The sequence below is a fragment of the Puntigrus tetrazona genome, chromosome 18, assembly GCF_018831695.1.
Source record: "Puntigrus tetrazona isolate hp1 chromosome 18, ASM1883169v1, whole genome shotgun sequence".
Lineage (NCBI taxonomy): Eukaryota > Metazoa > Chordata > Actinopteri > Cypriniformes > Cyprinidae > Puntigrus > Puntigrus tetrazona.
The window spans coordinates 1,918,174-1,941,446 of NC_056716.1; the positions used below are offsets into that span (position 1 = coordinate 1,918,174).

At 36.8% G+C, this 23,273-nt stretch overlaps 2 protein-coding genes across 2 annotated transcripts in view; both read right to left on the minus strand.

Moving 5' to 3' along the window:
• Positions 1 to 27: 27 nt before the first annotated feature.
• Positions 28 to 2,582, minus strand: ctsh (cathepsin H). The gene is made up of 12 exons (XM_043216599.1): positions 2,425 to 2,582; positions 2,178 to 2,209; positions 1,964 to 2,069; positions 1,805 to 1,875; positions 1,621 to 1,725; positions 1,450 to 1,536; positions 1,157 to 1,212; positions 967 to 1,048; positions 817 to 885; positions 635 to 741; positions 418 to 543; positions 28 to 300 (listed from the first exon to the last, which is right to left on the minus strand). Exons 1-12 carry the CDS (start codon positions 2,498 to 2,500, stop codon positions 225 to 227), a joined length of 993 nt encoding a protein of 330 aa, XP_043072534.1. The 5' UTR covers positions 2,501 to 2,582; the 3' UTR covers positions 28 to 224.
• Positions 2,583 to 3,160: 578 nt separating this feature from the next.
• Positions 3,161 to 23,273, minus strand: part of rasgrf1 (Ras protein specific guanine nucleotide releasing factor 1) — a 36,019-nt gene continuing 15,906 nt past the window's right edge. The window contains exons 4-27 of the mRNA XM_043216592.1: positions 22,915 to 23,007; positions 22,074 to 22,327; positions 21,075 to 21,154; positions 20,739 to 20,932; positions 20,213 to 20,322; positions 19,020 to 19,138; positions 18,323 to 18,483; positions 17,258 to 17,321; positions 16,937 to 17,079; positions 16,715 to 16,797; positions 16,391 to 16,639; positions 13,006 to 13,376; positions 11,814 to 11,933; positions 9,645 to 9,815; positions 9,444 to 9,550; positions 9,191 to 9,303; positions 8,994 to 9,054; positions 8,095 to 8,198; positions 7,236 to 7,320; positions 6,911 to 7,108; positions 6,325 to 6,404; positions 6,027 to 6,144; positions 5,871 to 5,939; positions 3,161 to 5,134 (exon numbers count right to left, since the gene is read on the minus strand). Coding sequence (XP_043072527.1) covers positions 5,042 to 5,134; positions 5,871 to 5,939; positions 6,027 to 6,144; positions 6,325 to 6,404; positions 6,911 to 7,108; positions 7,236 to 7,320; positions 8,095 to 8,198; positions 8,994 to 9,054; positions 9,191 to 9,303; positions 9,444 to 9,550; positions 9,645 to 9,815; positions 11,814 to 11,933; positions 13,006 to 13,376; positions 16,391 to 16,639; positions 16,715 to 16,797; positions 16,937 to 17,079; positions 17,258 to 17,321; positions 18,323 to 18,483; positions 19,020 to 19,138; positions 20,213 to 20,322; positions 20,739 to 20,932; positions 21,075 to 21,154; positions 22,074 to 22,327; positions 22,915 to 23,007 — 3,240 coding nt within the window. The 3' untranslated portion in view covers positions 3,161 to 5,041. The remainder of the gene's footprint in view (positions 5,135 to 5,870; positions 5,940 to 6,026; positions 6,145 to 6,324; positions 6,405 to 6,910; positions 7,109 to 7,235; positions 7,321 to 8,094; positions 8,199 to 8,993; positions 9,055 to 9,190; positions 9,304 to 9,443; positions 9,551 to 9,644; positions 9,816 to 11,813; positions 11,934 to 13,005; positions 13,377 to 16,390; positions 16,640 to 16,714; positions 16,798 to 16,936; positions 17,080 to 17,257; positions 17,322 to 18,322; positions 18,484 to 19,019; positions 19,139 to 20,212; positions 20,323 to 20,738; positions 20,933 to 21,074; positions 21,155 to 22,073; positions 22,328 to 22,914; positions 23,008 to 23,273) is intronic.

The window sequence follows — 23,273 nt, forward strand, 5'->3', positions numbered from 1 at the left end:
ACACATACACAGACACACACAAACAAATCCCTGAGAATTTATTTATTTCAGTACAATAATTTTGGTTGCAAACGTGAATATTACAAAATAAAAAAAAAAGTATTTAACTCATTCACTGACAGCTAGTTTAGACTACAATTACTCATCGTGCATAACATGATCGTGTGTGAGAGTAAATGTAATAAATTTGCCTCCCTTTTCACGGTGTAACAAAATACAGTTATTTACACCAAAGGTAAAGGATAGGATGAGCATGCGGCAAGTCCACACATGTTCTTTCCCCTCTCGATGTAGAAATATCTGTATTGGAAATAACACCTTTATTGTTATTAACTTGGTCAAATGTTCAAGTATAATTACTACTATAGTTGTTAACCTTACAGAAGCATAACATTTGAGTAAATCGTGCAAACACACCCATTAATTCCCCAGTAGGGTCCCCAGGAGTTCTTCACGATCCAGTATGGAGTTCCATTCTGCTCAGCGTAGCCCACAGCAAGCACCGCATGGTTCACCATGTCAGTAGTGTTGTGACACGCGGTGCTAAAAAACAGTCACGACATTACAGAAATCCTCACAAACTGTCATAAAAATATCCAGTATAAAAGCAAATGCACATAGATTTCATCCTGACCTGGTGTATATCCCATCTTTGTAGTGCATGAAATCAGCTGTCACCTCATAAGCAAAGCTGACAGGGTTCAGCCTGGCCACAGCATCCACCATGCCCATTTCATCATACTAACGTAACGGGACTTTACATTTAGAGTGAAAACATGAAGCGTTATTCAAATTTGTACACAGACCATCACTTACCTTCGTAATGTTTACAACGTCCTTCACAAAGGCAGCAGCCAGCTCCGGTTTGAATCTACACTGACCTTGCTACAAGCAAGTAGAGAATGAACAAATGTCAGCACTTGATCAATGATCTAAACAATAGTTTAAAAACCGTAAAATACTTACTACAGCTTTATAGGGGTAATCTTGTTCCGTCATAAGACCTTTGTTGTACATGATGTACTCAAAGGCGTGACTTGGGAGGCCACTGAAAAGCATGTGATGGGAGTGCAATATTGCTTAGACCGTTTTAAAGTTAAGACTTGAATCCTGAAACTAAGCTAAGATGAATTCATTCAGCGTTCGTCTAACTCACCCATTGCAGCCATGATTGTCAAAAGCACCTGCACAATCAACAAGCTGCTGCTCTGCCTGTAAAACAATGCATGATAGAAAGAGGAAGAGGTTAGAAAAAACCTCACGTATTGCAGTTACATTTTATTACTAGCGTGCTGTTTCGGGTTTCTTTGAACTTAACAAAAGGGCAGAAACAGGGAATTAGCGGTATATTCGTTACAATGTGGTTACTAAACAGAATAATAACGCATTATTAATAACTAATGATAAATGTTCGCTGTCATTGTTAAATTAAAAACAACATTTACATACTAGTTGCAGGAGTTTCCCTGTGGCAATAGCCGTGACAGACTCCAGACAGCCCGTGGTGGAAAAGGTCCAGCAGCTACCGCAAGCTCCCTGAAAGAGTGCTTAGCATTAGCACTACTTACGTAAAAACATTAAGTGCAATAGAAGATCATTAAAGCAAGACAAACGAGCTACCTGGTTCTTGACATCAGTCACATAGTGTCCTTTAGTTCTCCAGTCAATGGTATCAGGATAAAGCCCGTTACTGCTCACATGGTTCCCTCTAGTGGCGGAGCAGTTCTGCCAGGTTGTAAAACATCATGAATTGCGGTACTTTCCTGTTTCCTTATTGATCACGAGATGCTGTTAAAAATAATACCTGAGGTTCTGTCAGGAGGTAGAGCTTTTTAAATTCAGCAAAGGTCATGTCTGAAAACTGATTCAGCCCCACTGTAAATTACAAAGAAATTATATATTGTTTTGTGTCATTTGTATAACACCGCTTAAGTAAAACTTAAGTAAGTTATATCAATCATACTCGAAAACATGTGGTTTCCTGCATTATGGCTCTCGATCTTCTTCTTGTTCTCCAGGAATGTCTGTAGCCTCTGGTAATATTCATTTATCTCATACTTTCTGTTATACTGCAAATTAAAAAAAAATAATAAATAAAGTTACTTTCCTTCCTCTTTCTAATTTTCACTTCTTTCCTTCAGTGTCGCCATACGTTTCCACGATTAGCTCATTCTCACCTGAGACATCCATGATTTGAAAAGATACTCGTCTGTAACACATAAATGTTTACATTTTAAATGCTGCGTTATACATAACTATAATCTACACTATACGTTTAAGGGGTTATAAACCTGTTATGCATTTTATACTAAGGACTTATAGCGCCAGATAGTCAAAAGCGAAAGTACGACGTAAGTACATGGTAGAAGAAGAAGAAGCAAAAAAACACCGTCAAAGTCAAAAGCTGGTTTTTAAAAAAATTACCTTCCTCAGTGTGCAGTGGCAACGAATGCACCTGATAGAGGACGGCTAACAGAAGCAGTAAACTCAGTCTGTTCATCTTCGACCCTTCAGCAGCTCATTACAGCAGCGCTACAGTGAGTGAGACCTCATCACATGAGAGATAGCACTCCTCCTACTCGAGGGAGGGCTTTCACTGGCCTCTGCTGTTTGGGTTGAAGGGGCGCTTTTGGTAATTACACAAAGCTATATCGGTAAAACGTGCACTAAAAAAGCAGTTTTAGTTTACTCGGACAGGGTCTCCTCCTAAGGAGCGGCAATGTTTACATCACGTGATCGGACGTGTAGCGCCAGTGAGTTGTTTACAGGAGTCTAGCTTCCAGTAGCACGTGCTTTTAGCCAGTTTAACTGGGTTTTGGTTTAGAGTATTTTTCCCGAAAACCACCCTATATTATAAACACGATGAAAGATATGACGTAAATGTCTCTCTTTCTGTTTGTTAGTTTTTTTAACAGAAAAATAATTACATAGGCCCAAAAATGAACCACACGCAAACTACTTATGGGGTTACAATCACGCAAAGGACTATATTGCAGGACTATATAAGGCTTCATTGTATTAGAACAAACAAACACTTAATTGCATAAATACAAACACTAAAAATAAAACAAGGCCTGTGTAAAATATAAATATTACACTTGCGACCCAGAGAAAGCCAAATGAAATGAGCATGACAAAAACCACATACAAGGAAGCGATATCCCCCTGAGATAGAATAGATTTATTAGCAAGAGGTAATCAGGAAACATACAGTTTATTTAATTTTCTTTCTTTTTCTTTTCTGTTCATTTCTTTTTTCCTTTTTGTACAAAAACTGGAAATATTTCCCGAGCCGTGGAAATAAACTTAAGGGTTGAAAGATAATTCTCATACCACTGGGTATTGCTAACAGCAAAATGTTTGTTTGTATGTTTATATATAATTTATAAGAGTATGTGCACATAGATGTGTATACAGTATGTATATAGATCTATATATATATATATATATATATATATATATATATATATATATATATATATATATATATATATTGTCCTTTTTAAAGTTTCTGGCTGATACAGTGTTGCATGCCTGCCACATGAGCGTTTAGTGTGTTTCCAGACTGTACATAGTAAAAATACATACAAATATTCACAGAATAAGCACTACATTACTATATTCCTGCTAAGAGAATGATTATAGACAGGATTACAGTATATGCAAAAACACTTTAAAGTCCTCTACCTCTAGATCATGGTTTCAAAATCACAAATCATATAGCATTGAGTGTGTAAGCATAGGATACAACGCTTTAAAGAGGTGTGCTTTAAACTAGTATGTTAAGAAATACATAGGGCTGCATGTACAAAATATACAGAATACTTTTCTGTGTGGCGAGTTGACAATGTTTGTACAAAAATGTTTCTACGGTTGTTTTTTTTTTTCTTTCTTTTTAGGTAAGGATGCAGAACCCTACGTCTTTATTCTAGGACTACAAAAATACCTTTTGTATGCTGCAAGCGGGAAGGTCATTCACTTTTGATCATACTCTTAAACGACAATGCATTTTACAAAGTGATATTCAGTCACGTTCCACAATCACTGGAACAGCAAGAAGGACATAGATTGTCTGTAAATGTACAATAGCTGGATACTCTGGTGTAGAAGGATAGTGTTGAACCCAGAATAACTTTTTCCCAAAATGCCAAGAAATGTGGCTGTGAGCAACAGAAACATTACATGGGTAAACAATCACGAAACGACCAGTTTCAAAAAATATAATGCAGATCTTGCTTCTTTTTATGAACAAATAGTCTAATTTTGTCAGGTTAGGAAATAAACAACAACAAAAAAAAAAAAGATTTCTGCAAAATTAACTTTGCATGCAAGAACAGATCAAAGTCCTTATTGGCCAATAGGAGACATATTTTAAGTCCTTTTTTTAAAGTAATGTAATTACCAAGCTCTTCACTGTCTGCTTTATTAAATCATGCCAAAACTGTTAAAAAATGTCATGGCAGTTTAGGCATTTCTAACCAACCCTTTGAGGATTCAAGGGATGGATGTTAATTATCGCAACAAATATATGTAAAATGCTTGAGTTGGTTCTGCTAAGTACAGTGACATGGAATATAGTAGTATAACAGTATAAGTGTTTCTATATGCTTGGTTGTATACAGTAATATATCAGCTTTCCACATTGCTACATGGTATGCATATACTGTAGATTAGTTACATGCATCTATTAAAATCTCAAAATGCTCCTGCCGGCTTTTCATATTTCTTTAAAAGTGATGTGGATGAGCCTAATCAATTAAAGAGACAACCACACCTTGAACTAGGATTATATCCTGTTTTAAGTACTGTTAAAGCATACTTTGGATTTGGAAAAAAATATGATTCTCTAAAGAACAAAGGCTGAAATCAACAGGTAAGTTCTCTGTGAAAGATCTGAAACAATTAGGCAACATTTGGTTACGACTAAAAAACAAGGAAACACACCCAGGAGTTATAATCATGTTACATAACAGAACACATGGATGTATACTGTAGAGAGCGTGGTGTCTGTACATTGTGTCGATGTTAGGCAGAGCCTCTCTCAGTTGGGCACTTTAGGCTCAATTCTGAGAGAGGCTTCATACAGGCCTTCTTCATCCATTACTGAGCTTCTGTCCAGTAAATACAGTGCTGCCTGAAAGACAAACAGGGTGTCAGTTTCACATTCAACACAATACTTCAAAAGAGCCATGGCTTTTTTTCTACATTCTAAAGCAATGCTACAGAAAAACAACTCTAGGTAACCTTCTTTAAAAAGCACTTTTTAGTGTGAAAAAGATTTCAAAATTTATCTTTTTTTCAACTAGGAAATATCTTTTAGTCCAATTGGAATTTTTTTTCATGCAACCAATTTAATATTATGAACAAATTAAATTAAGATTTTAAGAGTTTAGAAAAGACCAACCAAGTTACATTTTTAGTTAATACCTTTTAGTTTAGTTCTAGTAATTCTTCAGTGAATTAATGCTAGCGAAGGTTAGTTTTTATGAAGTCAAACTGATTTTGAGATTTTGTTTGAAATTTTTGCACGTTAAAAAATAAATATGACCTAACGTTGTGTCAGTCGTGTTTAGACGCTGCCTCTGAAACTATTGTCCATTATAAAAAAAAGATCTGGACCAGGTTTGATTTTTTGCATTCCTGCATCTGTAAGTATCCACAGGAAAGGATTCCGAATACAAAGAAAAAAAAAAAGCATACAAAATTGTTTGGCTCACTGTGCAAGAACCTTTACAGTTTCAGCTACTTTTAATCTGAATATAATTATGTATAGACCAAACTTAGCAAACCAAGTAACAAGTAATTTTACTGATGCATGTTGATCATGAAGCCCTATATTTTGTCAGTACAAACCAACATCGCTTCAGTACCTTTGGCTGGTAATCAATTTTGTATGCCGTTTGCTGAAACTGCCTGATTTCTCGGATGATGTGGGAGATCTGTAAAATGAAGAAATATGATAACAAAACTATATCTATAACTCTTTGCCGAACGTGCAATAAACAATACATCTAAAAAAGACCTACCATTCTCATTTTGGAAAAATTAACCAGGTTGTCCTCTGTGTAGTTGGGCGTCCCCTCCTCAATAAAGGCCAAGTCAGTGAGGTACATTCCCAAATATGGCACACAAGGAGGGTCACAACTTGCAGAAGTATTAGAAAAAATGTGAAAAAAGTTAGCCATGCCAGTTTTTTAACAGCCGTATCATATTATCACAACCAAAATAAAATAAAATTCTCATTTGCTCAAATACACAAGTCTGACTTAAATTACAGCAACAAGCACTGATTTACTGCAGATAACTTTTTTTTGGTAAACTTACTTTTTTAAGGCCTCTCTGAGGTTCTTGAATCTTCCTTCAGATGAGACCAACTTTTGCAGCTTGTCAATGACTGTTTTAGTCTGTGATTTAAAATGGAATTATAAAGTGTGTTATATGTTTTTAATCTTTTTTTCAGTTGTCACATACCTTCAGATCTAACAACATCTAACAGTTCATCAATACTAAATTGTCCTGTAAATATATTTTTTATAGTCTTGAACCGCACTGGCCTTGCTTTAACACTTAAAGGTGCTGTATGTAAGAATTTGACTTTTTTAAAGCCAATAAATAACTATATGTTTGTAGATATTTAAGAAACATGTTTACATATTTTTACACCTAGATTCCAGGCTGGAATTGCAGTACTCATTTCAACCGCTAGCTGGCAATATTACCTAAAGCACCTGTAATCTGTATCATCCTGTGCACTTCCAGTTGTCAGAAAAAAACAGTGCATCATGTTATGTCTACATAGTTATTTCTCTAAAAAATAATAATATAGCCACTACTCTCAAATGTGTGTTTTGGGGCAGGAAGCCTTTGTTTTTGCAGTTTTAAATCTAGTTTTTATCAGGTAGTTCCTCACCTGTTTGGACACTTTGAGCCAGGTCTTCTTCAGGCGGAAGATGGAGCTGCGATTGAGGGATGAGGTGATTTCCAGCACGGCGTTGTAGTTATGGAGACAGCGGCAGATATCGGCCACCGCCACCCACTTCTCTATCACTGCGACCCGTACATTCACATCCTCACTGTGCAGGATCTCTGTAGCGATCAGGTTACTGATCTTTAAAAGAGACGTAGATATATCGACATTGTGTTTATCATGCCTTATTTAGAACAATGCAACAACAAACACACTGCAAAAACTTCGCACTTAACTAGGACCAGATGTTGTCACACCGAACACTTACATCATTAAAGTGTTTTGTCGTTTTCATGATGTAAGGTGTCTTCTCATTTTTGTCATTCTTCATCCATCCTTGACCAAAAAACTCCCTGTTCATGACAATAAACACATTTGTGAGAATAAAACACAGATAACTTACTGTAGGGATGACGGCATGTTCATAAATGGGTTACATATACTTAGCATTTCTTTGCAAATCTTTAAGTATTAAGTTTTATGAATTTAAGCAAACAATGACTACATTTACAAGGACAGCAAAAGTCATTTTAATTATTTTTTAATACAACAATTTGACTAAGAATCTACCATGTAATCAGACGTTTTTGATTAGCATTAATCCAGCTAAAGTCATAATCGTAGTAAACACTTTTTTATTTTTACGCAGTATTGTATACACCTTAATCAAACTTTCACCCTCAAATAGGATACAGATTATTATGGTCTGTATGCACATACAAATAATTAACTACACTTGAAGCTATCATGAAATTAAAAATTAAACACCCAAAACTGTATACGGCATCATTACTGAGACAAACTATATGTTTATGAGCGAAAGTCTGGAGAGAACGTGTGCTATAACACGTAAAATGGGAACATGAAAGGATTATTCTAAAAGCAACTCATGTAAACACCTTAAACATAACAATTGATTACTGTTGTCCATGTAAATATAGTCTGTTATTAATCCTTTCTTGTAAAATACATAGTAAACACTACAAATGGTCGAATCACTCTTTTATCATTCATGCAAAAGTTGTATGTTGTATGCAAATTATTAACATCATTTTCATTTTGTAGTGAACTATCTGTTTACTCTATAGTCACCTAAAGACATAATAAAATGCAACAATCACACTCACTCATAAGGTATGACTTTGAAAACAAGGTGATCCAGCAGGGTGAGCTGTTCTGCGATCTCTAGAGCCGAATGGTTCTCGAAAGACTCTGACTTTCCTCCTTCCGCCTATGTAAGACAACAGTTAGGTAAGATACTGAATAATGAACTTCAGCACAGTTTACACACCTTTGTAAATAGTGAAATACACTACACTATAATACAATTTGACACAGAAGAGGAGTTCTGGATATACACTACAAGCCAAATGTTTTGGGTCTGTAAGACGGCTTAAACTGATAAACTGAAAAAAGGTAACACAGACTTTAATAAAAAACTAAAACTTTTGGATTAAAAAAAATCACTTTTGTGTATATGCTACGCAATAAGCAGGATTAGGTTGTGGGGCACATGCGTATTATATAATTTCATATCGTGTTAATACCATGAGTTATTGCTTTTATTTGCCATACTATTTCTATGCATTTTCATGAGACAGGGCTCAACAAAACAGTTCTTTTCCAAAACCAAACAATAAACACAAAAACCTGTTTATTCTTTTTAGGCGTCAAAGAATCATGAAACATATCACAGATAGCATGAAACCTTTAAGCAACACAACTATTTTTAACATCGATAATAAAAAGATCAAATTAGCATATTAGAATGATTTCCGAAAGATCATGTGACAAATGAAGAGTACTGCTGAAAAATCAACTTTGCCATTACCAAACAAAAAAGAACATGAATATATATATATATAAATAAAACTGTAAAAGGTCACAAGATTGCATTTTAAGAATATCGGTGAGGGTGGCACGTGACAGTAGGAAAGTGTCTTTTTTCCCCAAACTTGAAGTTCTGATCATTTCAGCACTGAAACGTTGAGTAATTTGGAGGATGACCCAGAATCTCCCCACTCACCATCTGCAGCACCTCCTCCAGACAGATCTGATTGTCACCAGGATCCTCCTGTGTCAGTGTCCTGTCCAAAAAGAAGGAAAAAAACAAGCAAAACCACTGATTTAATTACAAAGACAAGCATTTAAGGTTAAATATTGCAGGACAGGATACGTGAGGACAGCACTGATTCTGTCAGTGTGCAGACACACTCAACTCACCTTATGATGTTGGCAGCGGCTTTCCTTTCTTGGGTCAGAAGTTCAGGGTCATGCATCACTTCCTCCAGGAAACTAATCACTTTCATTTTGAGCTCAGTGTTGGTTTCAAAGTCCTTTAACGGCGCACACAGTAATACATGTTTATGTTAAAAAACTGATCACCGATAGGTTCTTTGAGAACCCAAAAATTGATCTTCCATCTGCTGCAAAACCCTTTTATTTTTAAAAGTGTGTAATGTTTGCTTCATCTGACCTGCGCGTGTTTGGACACCCAGTGCCTGAGGACATTGAGAACTCTGTTAGTTGCTGCTCGGCGAATCACAAACTCCTTATCTCCGTTCCTCTGATCTGTGGGGAACCCTGATAACCAATCAAAATTCACATTATTCCCTCTTCTGCCAGGCAACAAATATCCACAGCCTATGAGAGATTGAAACAGATTGCTGAATCCTACCTGTGCTTGCCAGAGACATGCGGCGGTACTTCTCCTTGGTCGGCGTGCCCTCGTTGGCACCAGCAGTAGCAATGGCGAAGGCAGAAGCGGCAGACAAGGCGCTACGGTTGTTATCCAGCTCCCGACAGGACGACATCACCATGCCATTATTGTATGAGAACAGAGAGAATTCTGCACAGAGAGAAACACAAGCAGAACACACGATAGTTAAATACACGCATGGAGGTTAATACCACGTTAATTTAGCTTTCATTTCAGAATTAGCCAGCTGCTCAAAACCAATTCAGAGATCAATGTTATAATCAAATAAACACATTTTTTATATAGATCTGTGTGCAAATATTAGAATGATTCCAACACTGTCAGCCACATTTTCTGAACATGTACAGAAATGTAAGCCAAAGCAATAAATCAAATTTATTATTGATCGTACTACTATTAGAAAAAATGATGATGACAACAATTAATATAATATTAATTACATTTTAACTACCATCAATCACAGTGTTATGTTTATGGTTGCAGAGCAATTTAATAATCAGTTAACAGTCGGTTGGACAACCAGAATTTAAGAATTATTTCATAAGAAAGATTTCCAATCATTATTATTAAATATTTTAAGATCTAAGAAATCTAGAGAAATCTAAGAGTCTCAAAATATCTAAATTTAAGACTTTAAAACATCAATATGAAATATTTTAGAAAGTAAATAAATTTAAACGAATAAATGAAATGAGTAAACAGCACAATTAAGTCTAAAATGGACTACGGTACAAAGTTTGAATCTGTAAACTAAGAGAGAATTAAAAGCTGAATGAAAAAGAATAATGTTGTATCTAAAACTTGTTAGACATACAAAATGTCACCTGCCGGTAGCCCAAGAACTAAAAGGTCTAGACAAAAATTCAGTAAATGTGAATTCACGGTTTCAGAGTGTTTCCTCTTTAAGGGTACAGCAGGTGTGAAATAAGACAAGATGGACTCATGCAGAAATAATGGAGGCAGTGACATTATCTCCACAATGGATAAGCCTCCGATGATGACATATGAAAATGTCACAAGTATCTACTGCACCCGACGACTGTTAAACAAAAAGCACAACCCAGATTGTTTGCGGCTGTCAGCAAGACCAAAATAAGCACATATTTCCATACCGTTAGTTTTGTACTTGCAAGCACTTTCCACAGGCTAATGCATCATGTTATAATATGAAAAATGCCTTTTTGGAGCAAAAGACTGATGATGCGGCAACGATGTAGAGCATCTAAGCATCCAGCAGGTGGTGGTACGAAACATAAAATCACAGACTGCGTCTTCATCAAGACAATAGGCAGGGCTCTGGTTCTCAAGATGGTTGAGACTAAAAATAGCTCATCATTTCACTAAGATGTATGTCTCAAATACACTCTCAGAAAATACCAAAAGCAGCGTTTTAAAAGAAAACAAGTTTGTCGCTGCATTCTTCAGAAGGGGTTCAGAAAAAAAAAGGGTAACATGCTTTATTCTTCTGCAGCCTTCTAAAGCTTAATGGCATCACTGCGTAACACATATGAATCAGCAGGGTCGTCGTTGACCTTTGAACCCTATTTAATTTCGTTTTGAAAGCAAGGAGAGACAGTACTGTTGCAGTGCATCGACCGCACTCAAACAAACCCTGTAACCGGGGTGGCAGAGAGAATACATGCTAATGGTTGCTATGGCACAAGTTTTCCAAACACCTACTCACGCCTCCTTTGGCGTTTCCCTGAGCTTTTTTTTTTTAAAGCTACAGAATTAATGAGATTTCGCACGAATCGTGTCTTGCGAGGCTTCCATCTACGTCCTCAGGATCACTTCAGACGTTTACAGATACGGCGTGCGCTTTAAAACGGGAGCGACACGTGGGAACAAAAAACGAGCAGTGTACAGAGACATCTCAAATGCTAAGATACCTGTAGTTTTTAAATAGAACTGAATATGCAAACCTTTAAAATAAAATAAAAAAAAAACTGAATGGGCCTTTGAATTAAGCACTCAGAGAGTCTGCCATTTTGAGGCACTGATAAATGCAACATTTGGCTGGTCTGAAGGGTGCAGGTGGCTTGTCAGCGTGAGATGCAGGTGCTCTGGTTTTCATGTCAGTGAGCGATAACAACATGGCAGGGAAGTCTAGGACAGAGTGTCTTCTACCTGAGGAGTTTTTGCATTTGACGTTTTTGGGAGTGGTGGGTGATTTGGTGGGCGACACTTCAGCCTCTGCCTCGTCACTCTGGATCTGGTCGTTGTCGCTTTCCTCCCTCACTGAAATGTCTAGAGAAAACCAGTCATAGGCATTACAGTTATCCATACGCATGACATATCGGACGCGTGAAACAGTACAATCCCACCATATTGTGACAGTTTGCAGTTTGCGTTTAAAAACTACTGCTATGATTAAAAAAGGGTTTGTAAGACAAAATGAAATTAAATAAAAATAACAGACAACATTACTGTTGGAACAGCAAATGTGAACTTTTCCTAATTCCGTGCCCCCTCTATCTCCCCAACTTTGTTTCCTGTCTAAACACTGTCCTTAAAAATGGCAAAAATAAATATTTAACAAAATAAAAATCAAATACTGTAATAGTATATAAATGACTGACTACTTTATTATAACAATATATACAGACATGTATATACTCAAATAATAATACCAAAATATTTGTAAAACATTATATAAAATGATCAATAATAATATTTAGGTAACACTTTGCTTAAAGACTTTTTGCATAATGCATTATAAGGGTTATTATTAGGTCATTATGTATCATAATTATTCATAATGTGTATTGCGATACATTATATCTTGTTGTAGATAATTATGCCTCAATTTAAAATTCAACAATATGTAACGATATATTTATAAGTGCTAAAATGTATTAACTGTGGTTCCAATTATTCATGATATTGTACAATGCATTATAAGGTGCATTATAAAGCATACTGTATTATTAGTAGTGCTTTCAAACAATCACGATTAATTGATAGTTTTTGTTTGCATAATATATGTGTGTTTTGTGTATATGCATAATGTACATATAAATACCCACACAGTATGTCTGTATTTATACTCATATAATTTATACTCATATAATATATAATATAATGTTATTTATTTTCTAAAATGTATACATGCATGTGTGCCTATTTGTCATTTGAAAGCACTAACTACTACTTTTATAATGCATTATACATAAAGACTTTGCGTTACCAAGTGTTACCATTTTATTAATAAGGTTATGAATATAATAGAAAAAATAAAGCAGTGTTTTTTTTTGTTTACGCTGTGGCCGAGAAACAAAAATGATTCTGGCACTACTGAAAATTAGCATTATGTCCTCACCCTGTTTGCACAGCGAAACTTCATCAGCCTTGTCCGTCTTGCCTTCACCATCATCAGGAATCTTGCTGGTGATAGGGCTGGACACATAGAGCTTGTTGATGTCCAGCGTGGTCTTGCTGAAAGGGGACATGGAGGAGTACATGCTTGCATAGCCATTGGAGGAACAGCTAAGGGCAGCCAGGTCCAGAGCCTTCCCACCGGTGATGATGGGGATGTTGAGGGACAGTTTGTGGCGGCGGTTGGGGGACGAGGTCTTGGTGATGGCCAGTGGGGGTGGGGAGGAGAACTTGCGGCTGGCACGGGGCGACTTTGGTGGCTCTCCATAGAGGAGCTTGTTGTTCTGGCTGCTCGCGAAAAACAGCTCCAGGGATCTAAGTGTTGAAAAAAGCAGGAGGGAGGGTAGATTTAATGACCATGTTGTCTTGATTTAAACCTCCTGAGGCTGTCAAATATGGACATGCAATATCAGATAAGGAATTTAAACATTTCATTGACTTTCAAATTAAAGTGAAATATAGTACAATTAAAAGTTTTTTTTTATTTTAAAAATGTAATACTTTTATTTGGGTGCAATACCTGTGTTAGGATGCATTAAATTAATCATTTTTTAAAAATAAATAAACGCTGTTCTTTTGAACTTTAAATTCATTAAAGAAACATGAAAGAATGTATCATGTTTCCACAAAAATATTAAGAAGCACAACCGATTTTTTTGACAACTTTGACAATAAAAAAAAAAAGTAATGGTAATAATTGTTCACATTATCACCGTTTTTTTTAATCAAATAAATGCAACCTTACTGAGCTTAAAGGACTTGTTAGTGAGCATAAGAGATCTTAAAGACCCCAAACATTTTAATGGCACCGTAATTTTTTTTCTTCCGTTTTTTCAATACTTTCTATCATTCCAACTTTGTAGAAGCAAGATAAAGAAGCCATTCAAATGATTCCCCTCAAATAAAATAATGATTGAAAAATCTACAAAAATATTAAATTATGATCATATAAAAATGTAAATAGTTTTTTTCCACAGTAAAACACGCTCATTAAATACAAATAACATAGATGATTGGTTAAACAAGTCATGATAATGACCGTGTTTGTTTGAAGATCAACGTAAAGCTAAAACTCGGACCAATGGGAACCTCTCTGAAAAAACACGAATTTTTCACTTTTCACACACGTTTCACCTTTAAAAAAGTGCAGATTTAGTAAACCACCATCGACGCACCACTAGCCTACAAAAATACAACAGTTACATCTTTGCCTCGCACTGCAGCTCATGTTTTAGCCCATAATGGCTTCCCAACACCGCGCGGTGTGCTCGGGGTATATGCGCTGACAGAAAGAAGCGTCTCTGCGGAGCATAAACAGCCTACTCTTCACATCTCTCTATAAGGTTGGAGAGCATTGCAGAGAAGCTTTCCCACACATCGAGCCACCCCTACACGTCATGCCTGCACAGAAATAGCCCCTCTTATGACAGTCTGGGTGACCGTTGGAGCTGAGGCAGGGCAGCTGAGCGGGGGAGGTCTGGGGAGGCATCACAGCCGTGCAGTCTGCCCAGGGGAGAGTGGGTGCTGCAGGCTGTGGGTGTGTGGGAGGTCCCCGGCTCTTACCGATTTGCCTGGATCTCCGTCTCCGGAGCCAACCGGAGGAGGAGATGCAGAAAGCGAGACGAAAATACAGCGTGCATGCGATGGAGAGAGAGAGAGAGGGAGAGAGAGCGAGGGAGAGAGGCTGCAAAACGTGCACACTAAATATTTCATCTCGCAGATGCGGCACGGGCGGAGGGTGGGGTCCTGCAGCAGAGTGGCCGGTTGCTAAGGTGATGGCGACAGAGCCCCGCTGAGATGCTTCAGTCAGGCAGGCACACAGGCGATGAAGCAGGGCCCAATTACTGCTGTTTCCAGCAGAACACACACATACATAGAGCGGGGCGACACACATTAGTGTGACCTCTCGCAAGCCTTTAGCAACTCCAGCACATCTCACTCCCTTCCCCTTTGGCTTTCTCTCTATTTCGCTCTCTTTTCTCTCCTTTTATCCCGTACGCACGCAGACGCTCGCTTGTTCTCACTATAGGGTGACAAACACTGGTGTGACCTCTCTCCTATCACACTGAATCGCTTTTTCTGCGCATTCTCTCTCACACAAGAACACAACTCCAGCAAAGCAAAGAGCTGCTGCTAATTAAGAGCTGCATGTGCATTTATATATGTGTGCCAAGATACACTTCAATCAAATGGCATAAAAAAAGTGCAGAATTAGCGATGGATCATGATAGGACATCCAACGACCAACTAAATAGGTTGACTACTTTATTTTAATATGTTTGTTATATTTACAATGCATTCAAAAAGTCTTTTAATTCATCAAAGAATCTTGATCAAATGTATTACGGTTTCTGCAAAAACACTGAGCAGCAGAACAGAGAAGTTGTGATGATAAGAAATGTTTCTTGAGCAGCAAAAGCAGTATATTAGAATTATTTCTGAAAGATGATGTGACAATGAAAATAGAAATGATCACAGCTGCTAAAAAAATGTTTTGACATCAAATTAATAAATTCAAAAGTTTGGGTTCAGTCACATGTTTTACATTTTTTTAATAAGAGTCTTTTGCTCATCGAAGCAACAGGCATATTGTGAAATATTATTTGAATTTAAAAAAATAGTTTTCAATTTTATTATAGTTCAAAATATAATTTATTCCTGTGATCCAAAAGCCAAATTACTCATCAGCCATTATTCTAGTCTTAAGTGTCACATGATCTCTCAGAATTAATTTTGTTTTATTATCAATATGCTCATTATTATCAATGTTGGAAATAGATGCTTTCATTATAATTTTGTTTTTACCTCTGATGCCTTTTTCAGGATTATTTGAAAAATTTTTAACTAAACAGCATATTCTAAATAGAAATACTTTCTAACATTATGTCTTTACTTTTACTTTTGTATTAATTTATCACATCCTTACTGAATAAAAGACACTTATTTCTTTAGAAAAATTACTAACCCCAAACTTTTGAGCGGCTGCGTATTTTTAAATAAATAATATTTAATCTTTTTAACGGAGTAAACAAATTACTTATGACAAATTATAACAACACAGTATTAATTTTTTTTTGAACGGGGTAATTTTTATAAACTTACCTATTATTTTCTGGACTATATGTAAACCTCTTTTAAGTGAAATATCTTATTAAAGTCAGTCCTGAATAAACAATAACATTAATTTAGTATGATCCCTTTTTGCATTTTGATTCTGAAAGGGGGATGTAAACTTTTGACATCAACTGTATGTATGAGATACATCTCTATGCATCTCAGGTGTCCTCATCTTCTGTACGCCAAAAAATAAAAATGTCTGTGTGGCTCACCGGGCTGGTATGGCACTGATAGGCCTCTTGTAGATGGTGATGAGTTTGTCGAGCACCACGTCAGCGCTGGTGAACACGCGGTAGGAGTGCAGGAAGGTGTTGAGGAAGTCGATGGAGAGGAATCGCAGGTCAGTCAACCTCTCCAGCAGGCGTTCCACGCTGGCGTAGCGGATCTGCAACACCTTGCAGGAGTTCATCATCTTACTGAAGCGGATATCCACGTCATCACAGTACAAACTGGCATCAGACCTAAACATGTGACACGGATTGTTAGAAGTGATTTGCATATTAATAAAAGGATAGCGCCGTTCTTCCAGTGCTTACTTGATCATCTGGGGCACAGTGACTTTGGAGTTCTCCTCGAAGGCGTTCATCATCAGCCCATTACAACGAATGTTATCTATGCACTGTAATAAAGAGTGTAAAAGAAAAGAAGAAAAAAAGACCGTGAGGACAGTATTTGAACCGCAGGACGCGAGTAAAAGGAGAAGGTCTTGCCCAGGGCTGCGTGGATCACTCAGTGTTATCTGATGTGAGCAGACGTGCCTGGCTGATGTCACTGGTCCAGGCTGACTTCTCTTGCCGTGAGGAGGCCACCAGGATGATGGTGAAGGACTGGCTGTCTTTGGGCTCTACCACAATCTTAAAATCCAGGTGCTCCATGTCCTGACCGCTCTTGTCTGACTTGGCTGAAGAGAAAATAGAAAAACGTGACGATACTCTGGTCTGTCGTGATTAGATTTTGTGCTTGGATCCACTTCCATAACGTGCCAATATCACAAGGCCTCTTATCGTTGTTAGCCTCCTTTTGCTTTCGCACATATTTTATGGTATGTTTAAGATCAAACCAAAAGTTTTGATACGTACACTCGTCATCTGTGCCCTCTGGTTCCTCTATCAGTGTGCAGTCAATGAGAGACACCACTCCATTCTGCCATCCGGAGACAAGCAACAGTCAGACATGCTCTAAGAATCTATCAAATAATCAATAGCAGCCGTACTTAAACAGTGATTGCGGCGAGGATCTCTTTCTTGAATTTCCCCACAGACCAGGAGCAATAGTGGCTTATTGAATGCGGTAAAATTACAGTCAGCTGAAGGCGGTAATCACCCATTTCTGGGCACAACATAACATTTTACTGGTTTAACAAGGAACCTGATACATTTACACATTATCCTCGGACAAATTACAGAACGATACAAATTAAAAAACAAACAAACAAACAAAAAATAAACTAACCGTTTTTATCTTGAATTCCATGTTTTAGATTTCAAGTGTTTTTTCCTTTTTATTTTAATATTACAATGGATCATTCTGCTGTGACAGAACATTTTTAATATTATGCCATAAAGTATTGCACTACATGGTGTATAGATACATTTTAAAAAAAGGTTAAAAAGTTGATAACATGGTGATCATACGTTAAAACATGATTAATATTATTGTTGTTAAATAATCAATTAATTTGATAATTCCATTCTATTCTATTATTTGCTATTTTATTTCCAAGAATCAATGCATAATTTACATTATTATTATTATTGTTGTTGTTCTTACATTTATTTTTATTACATATCCATGTTGCAAAGTGAATTAAAATCTTAATCTACAAAAGTTACTTAATCTCAAAAATAGCTTTAAAAAAGTGAAAAATTGTTAGCCATTCATTAAAAACTATTGTTACAAAATGTAATTATTGCATTTTTTTTTTTGCATTTTTATTGCATTTAATGGCAATGTTTATTTTTACAAGTTTTAAGAAACGTTCCTTCATATCCTAAGAATGGGTGAAAACAAAATGCATGTATATGAATGAAAAATATGTGCTGAGAGAGCTTTAAAACTGTCCTACCATATATATCTTCTTCCTACCACCCCCGGCCTATTATCTGCTTTTTTAAGAGTGTGTAATGCAGTGCATGAAGCTTCACCTTGGTGAGGTGTAGTTTTCCTCCAGAGCCCCTAGTGCAGATGATCAGATGTTTGGAGAAGAGGAAACACTGCCTCTCTCCCTCCTTCTTCAGAGACAGAGAGCCCAGTCGGCCACGGGTGATCTTGCCCTTCTCACTCATGGGCACTTGTATCAGAGATCCTGAAAAACATGCGTGGAGACGCAGGAAGCGTTAGCCCTGCTGGGAAACGCAAAGCAGACAGGTGCTATGCCAGCACATGGTGAAATACTGGATTGACATATGTTCTTATCAGACTCTTATCAGTTTCCTCGTGTCTTCGTATCCTGCAGCGCATCAGTGACATTTCCGATCTTGGGCTCAACACCAGGTTTGACTGGTAAAAATGTGATTACACTTGGAAATGAAAGAGTTGGTCTGGTCTTTGAACACACTGTGCTCTACAGAGACTAGCAGGATTAGGGTGCCCAATCCTTTGAGTTAACGCTCCGCTTTGTGCTGGCAGGGAAAAGAGGGCAGCCCAGAAAAGCCTTGGAGTGGGAAGGGGAGAAGAGGGAGGTGGGGGGGCTTGACAATAAGAGGTGACAAGAGTGACAGTTTGCAGAAAAGAACAGAAGGAAAGGAGAATCCAAACGTCTTCTTATCAGGGATCTGTGGGCCCTTTCAGCAGAGCGCTCAGGAGGATTTGTGTGTGTGTGTGTGTGTGTTGGGAGTTCACCTTGTCTGACAAAGGTCTGGCTGGTGTCTAGGAGAATTTCACAGCCCTCCACGATCATACGCTCGATAGCGAGGTTCTTCCGAATGTTCTCCGTCTCGCTAACTTCATCGTGCATGATCCTGTGGAAATAACATCATTTTAGCACTCAGAGATGTTATCTTTGTCACATATATTTTATTTAAACACTGATTCTACTGTAGCAGAAACTGAACGAAAGTAAAAACTTTTTTCGTTTCACAGAAATTATATGTGAGAATTTTGATATTATTTTAGTTAGCTTTTGAGTTATGAAAAATAGTTGAATTTTATTTATATAACTAAAATATGACTGTATGCATTTTTTGTGTATTGCATAGTTTAATATATACTTATAAAACATACTGTAGTAATAAATTTCACGCTATATTTTATCAAACTAAATAAAATATAATGCCCGTATATTAATGTTATCAATTTATATATTGCACAATTTATTTTTTATATAAAATATAACAATGCATTTTTAAACAATATTTTATGATTCCAAAGTACATAGTCATACATATTTTATTTGCAAATATTTCATGTTTCCAAACATAACTCAAAGTCAAACAAAAATAATTACATAATTACAAAAATAATTTAGTTTTAGATTTGTCTTCATTAAACATTAAAATGCCACTAGATAATACTATCAACAACACTAGAAAATGTCACTCAAATGATAATGATAAGATTTAATAATACATGTAAATATAATTTAAGACACTAAGTTTGGCAATAAAATCCTACAAAATAAATAAACTGAAACTATAAGACACTCTGAAAACAAATAACCACAGAATGGAACAGAAAGTAATCTAAAATGACACGGAAAACTACATATCTAAATCCTGTTATTAAATGTGACCCATATACTTAAAAGTATACACTTCCTGTAGAATTATCAAGCCCTTGGACAAAAAAAAGCGCAGCCTCAAACTGGCACCATGGTATTATGTTCAGTCCAGTCGGATTGCAGTTCCATTTGGTGCCAATAGTGGTGAGGAAATAACACTCTTATATAGCATTTAGCAATTGATTTGATGATCTGGTTTCAGGAACGAATTACAGCTTCACTCACAAATAAGGTTGATAACCTGTGAGTAGTGTAGAAATAATGTAGCGATGTTCACACACGGCCATGGATGGGTCGTTTTGGGATTTTGACGTACCTGGAAAGCTCCTCCAGCTTTGACTTGGCATAATCCAAGCTGTTTCTCTCCACATGCTCATGCGGTGTATGTGCTAACAGCTCATGGAGGGTCAGTATGTAACGAGGAATCTGCCAGACAAGAAGCACATGTCATAATGTCAGACAGGAGGGTAGTTTTCGATTTTTTTTTTTTGCCTTCTGCAACAAACACACTCATCATGTCCACACTTAGTCATGTGCATGGAAATCCAAACACAACTTTGCTAACAGTGTGCACCATATTCTTGCAGAGGAGGCTTAGAGGGGAGCTCTATCACTCATCAGCACATTTATTACCAACGCTGCAAAGCCCAAAGTAGACCTCGCTAGACTAGATCACATGGAAACTGCTTACTCTACAAGAAAAAAGCCATTATGGCCCAGAATACACTAAAAAATCCTACTTTAAAAGGACTAAAAAAGCACACGAGGACCTGCCATGTGCTACTAGCCAGCTTGTGATTCATAGCATGGTAATGAGAGTCTGAATGAAAGATTATGGTCACCTGGAACATGGGGTATGTGAGGAACGTCTCCAGTGTGCGCTCCTCACAGTCAGGTTTGGCTTCATATTGTTTAAGCAGCTTGTCGAAGTCGCGGTTCTGCTTGCAGTGGGCCAAGATCTGCAAACTGTACTGGTGGTTACGTACAAACTCCTGGTAGATGTTCAGCATGGGCAGCAGGATGTCAAATAGGTCGGCTGAAGGACAGGAAGGAAGATCAGAGTCAGTGTGACTGGACCTCAAATCTGCGGCACCCTTTGAAAAAGCTAGCTTGCAGTTTGAAGAGTCTACAGAATGTTCTTTGCTGTTGGTTGCCAAATGCTCTGGCAGTGCACTCACCCAAGACTAATGTTGGCCAGCTTGCTATTCGAGCTTTCAACCCTTGGTAGAATATCTGATGCAGAAACATTATGGTTTCGCTGCAGAAACAAACAGCATATGTAAACAACAACGCGAGTGTTTCATTATTCCTGTAAGATTTTTAAAATGCTTTATACTGCATGCTCACCAGGGCCACATTTATACTAACATACAGTAAAAACGTTTTCTAGTTTGATTTTTTTTTTAATGGAATTTTCTTCTGTGATGGCACAACCAAATATTTATCATTAAATATTATATGTTATATATAACATTGTCATTAATCCAATCTTCAGAGTCATATGACCAATGACCAAAATAAATGTGACTGTAATATGTGAAAATGTTTAAATAAATTAGTTACAGTTACATTACAAAAATGTTGAATATTACAAAGGGGGTTACATCTGAATACTTTCACACACACATATATTTTTGATTGACTTGTTTTCCAAATTGCATTGACTGCTTTAAAATACGAGACATATTTGGCTTTATGTATATGGTTTGTTTGTATGTGTTTCAGCTCTGCAAAGATTTAGTTTTAAATTTAATTAAACTATCTTCTGGTTCTGGAAATATCAAAGTAAATAGAAAAAAACTTTTTTAATTTTAAAAGTGTTTAACTTTTTACAGCTATACAGCTGATGGAAATGCCATTTATCTATAAAATTTCTCATGTGCCTGATGCTATTTTTTCCATTTAACTTTAGTTAACTTTAAGTTAGCGCATAGATTCTATATCGATACTTTAAATGTTGCAAAAAAATGGTCTGGAAAGACCTTTAGTCTAAGACATTTTTGAGATCCCTTCTACTTCACCAGAGAAGACACACAGACAATATCAAAGAAGAAACAATAGAAGCAGGTGATGTCTAATCTCTGCTGTTCAGGAGAAACAAGATTTTAAAGTGAACTCATTTTAAATGTTTCTCCTGCTGAGCATGCGGGTTATTTCTATTTGAAACTGGTGCTTACCTGTTGAGGAATATGCTGCTGACATCATCATGAGTTATGGGCGGTTTCTTCGAGCTGGCAGCCATGCGAAGCGGTCTCAAGAAGTTGTTGACAAGGATGTGGAGCTGTTGGACGTATTCAGCCTCTGCTTCCAGCATGCTAAAGACGACTTGGTTCCTCTTCCTCATGCTCTCTGCATGTGGCGAACGGATGTAGTCTTGAATGATGGTCTTCCACTTTCGCCGACACATCCAGCCCCTCAGAAAGCTTTGCACCTGGAGCAGCAGAATTAATAAGAATCCATCAATAGAATCAATAGATCTGAACTGAGTAGACATGAGCAATTCATTAAAAAATACCTTGAACAATCATGAAATGTGTATAAATAAATAATACAAAAAATTACATAGTATGCAAAATAATACATACATAAATACTATAATAAATGCATTGTTCATAGTTTGTTCATGTTAGTTAATACATGTGACACCTTATTGCAAAGTCTTACCATAATTTTAAATATATAAATAGTTAAATAAATACATAATATGTAATTTACTGAGTATTTAAAATCTAAAATATAGTTGTGGTCATAGGTTTACCAAGTGCACACCTTGCAGAATATGAAAAATGCAAAAAAAAAGGTAATGTAATAATATAGTAAAATGGCATAAAATATAATAATAAAAATGTTTTTATTTAGCATAGCCACAAATATATATATGTGTGTGTGTGTGTGTTTCTATATGCATGTCCACAAAACATTAAATCAGTCATTTATAAGGTTCTATGACAGTTAGGGTGCTACCTCTGTAGGCAGCTCACTAGGTTTCGAACTACATCTGAGTGACCAAAGTCTTACTTTCTTGATTTTCTTGATTTCTGAATCATCATCACTAGGTGCAGTGGTGGGATTCGACTGAATCTTCTCATTGTCTTTGAGCATGGCCGCGATCTGCAACAAAACAGCAATAAAAATGGCAGAGTCGACACTTCCTTAGCAAAAAAATTCCTTCCCTCACTACTTCCCAGCATGCTGACAAAGTGATTGAGTCAGGCCAAATCAGTGCCAGCACAGTGTGGCACAAACACTCGCCCTATCAAAGCTCTCAGATGCCACTCAGGTGATTTCCGATGCTTAGGGTGCACAAACTTTCAAATTATTACACGGCCCTGCAATTTGAAAGGGAAACGTTGGGGACACAAAAGAGATGGGAGCTG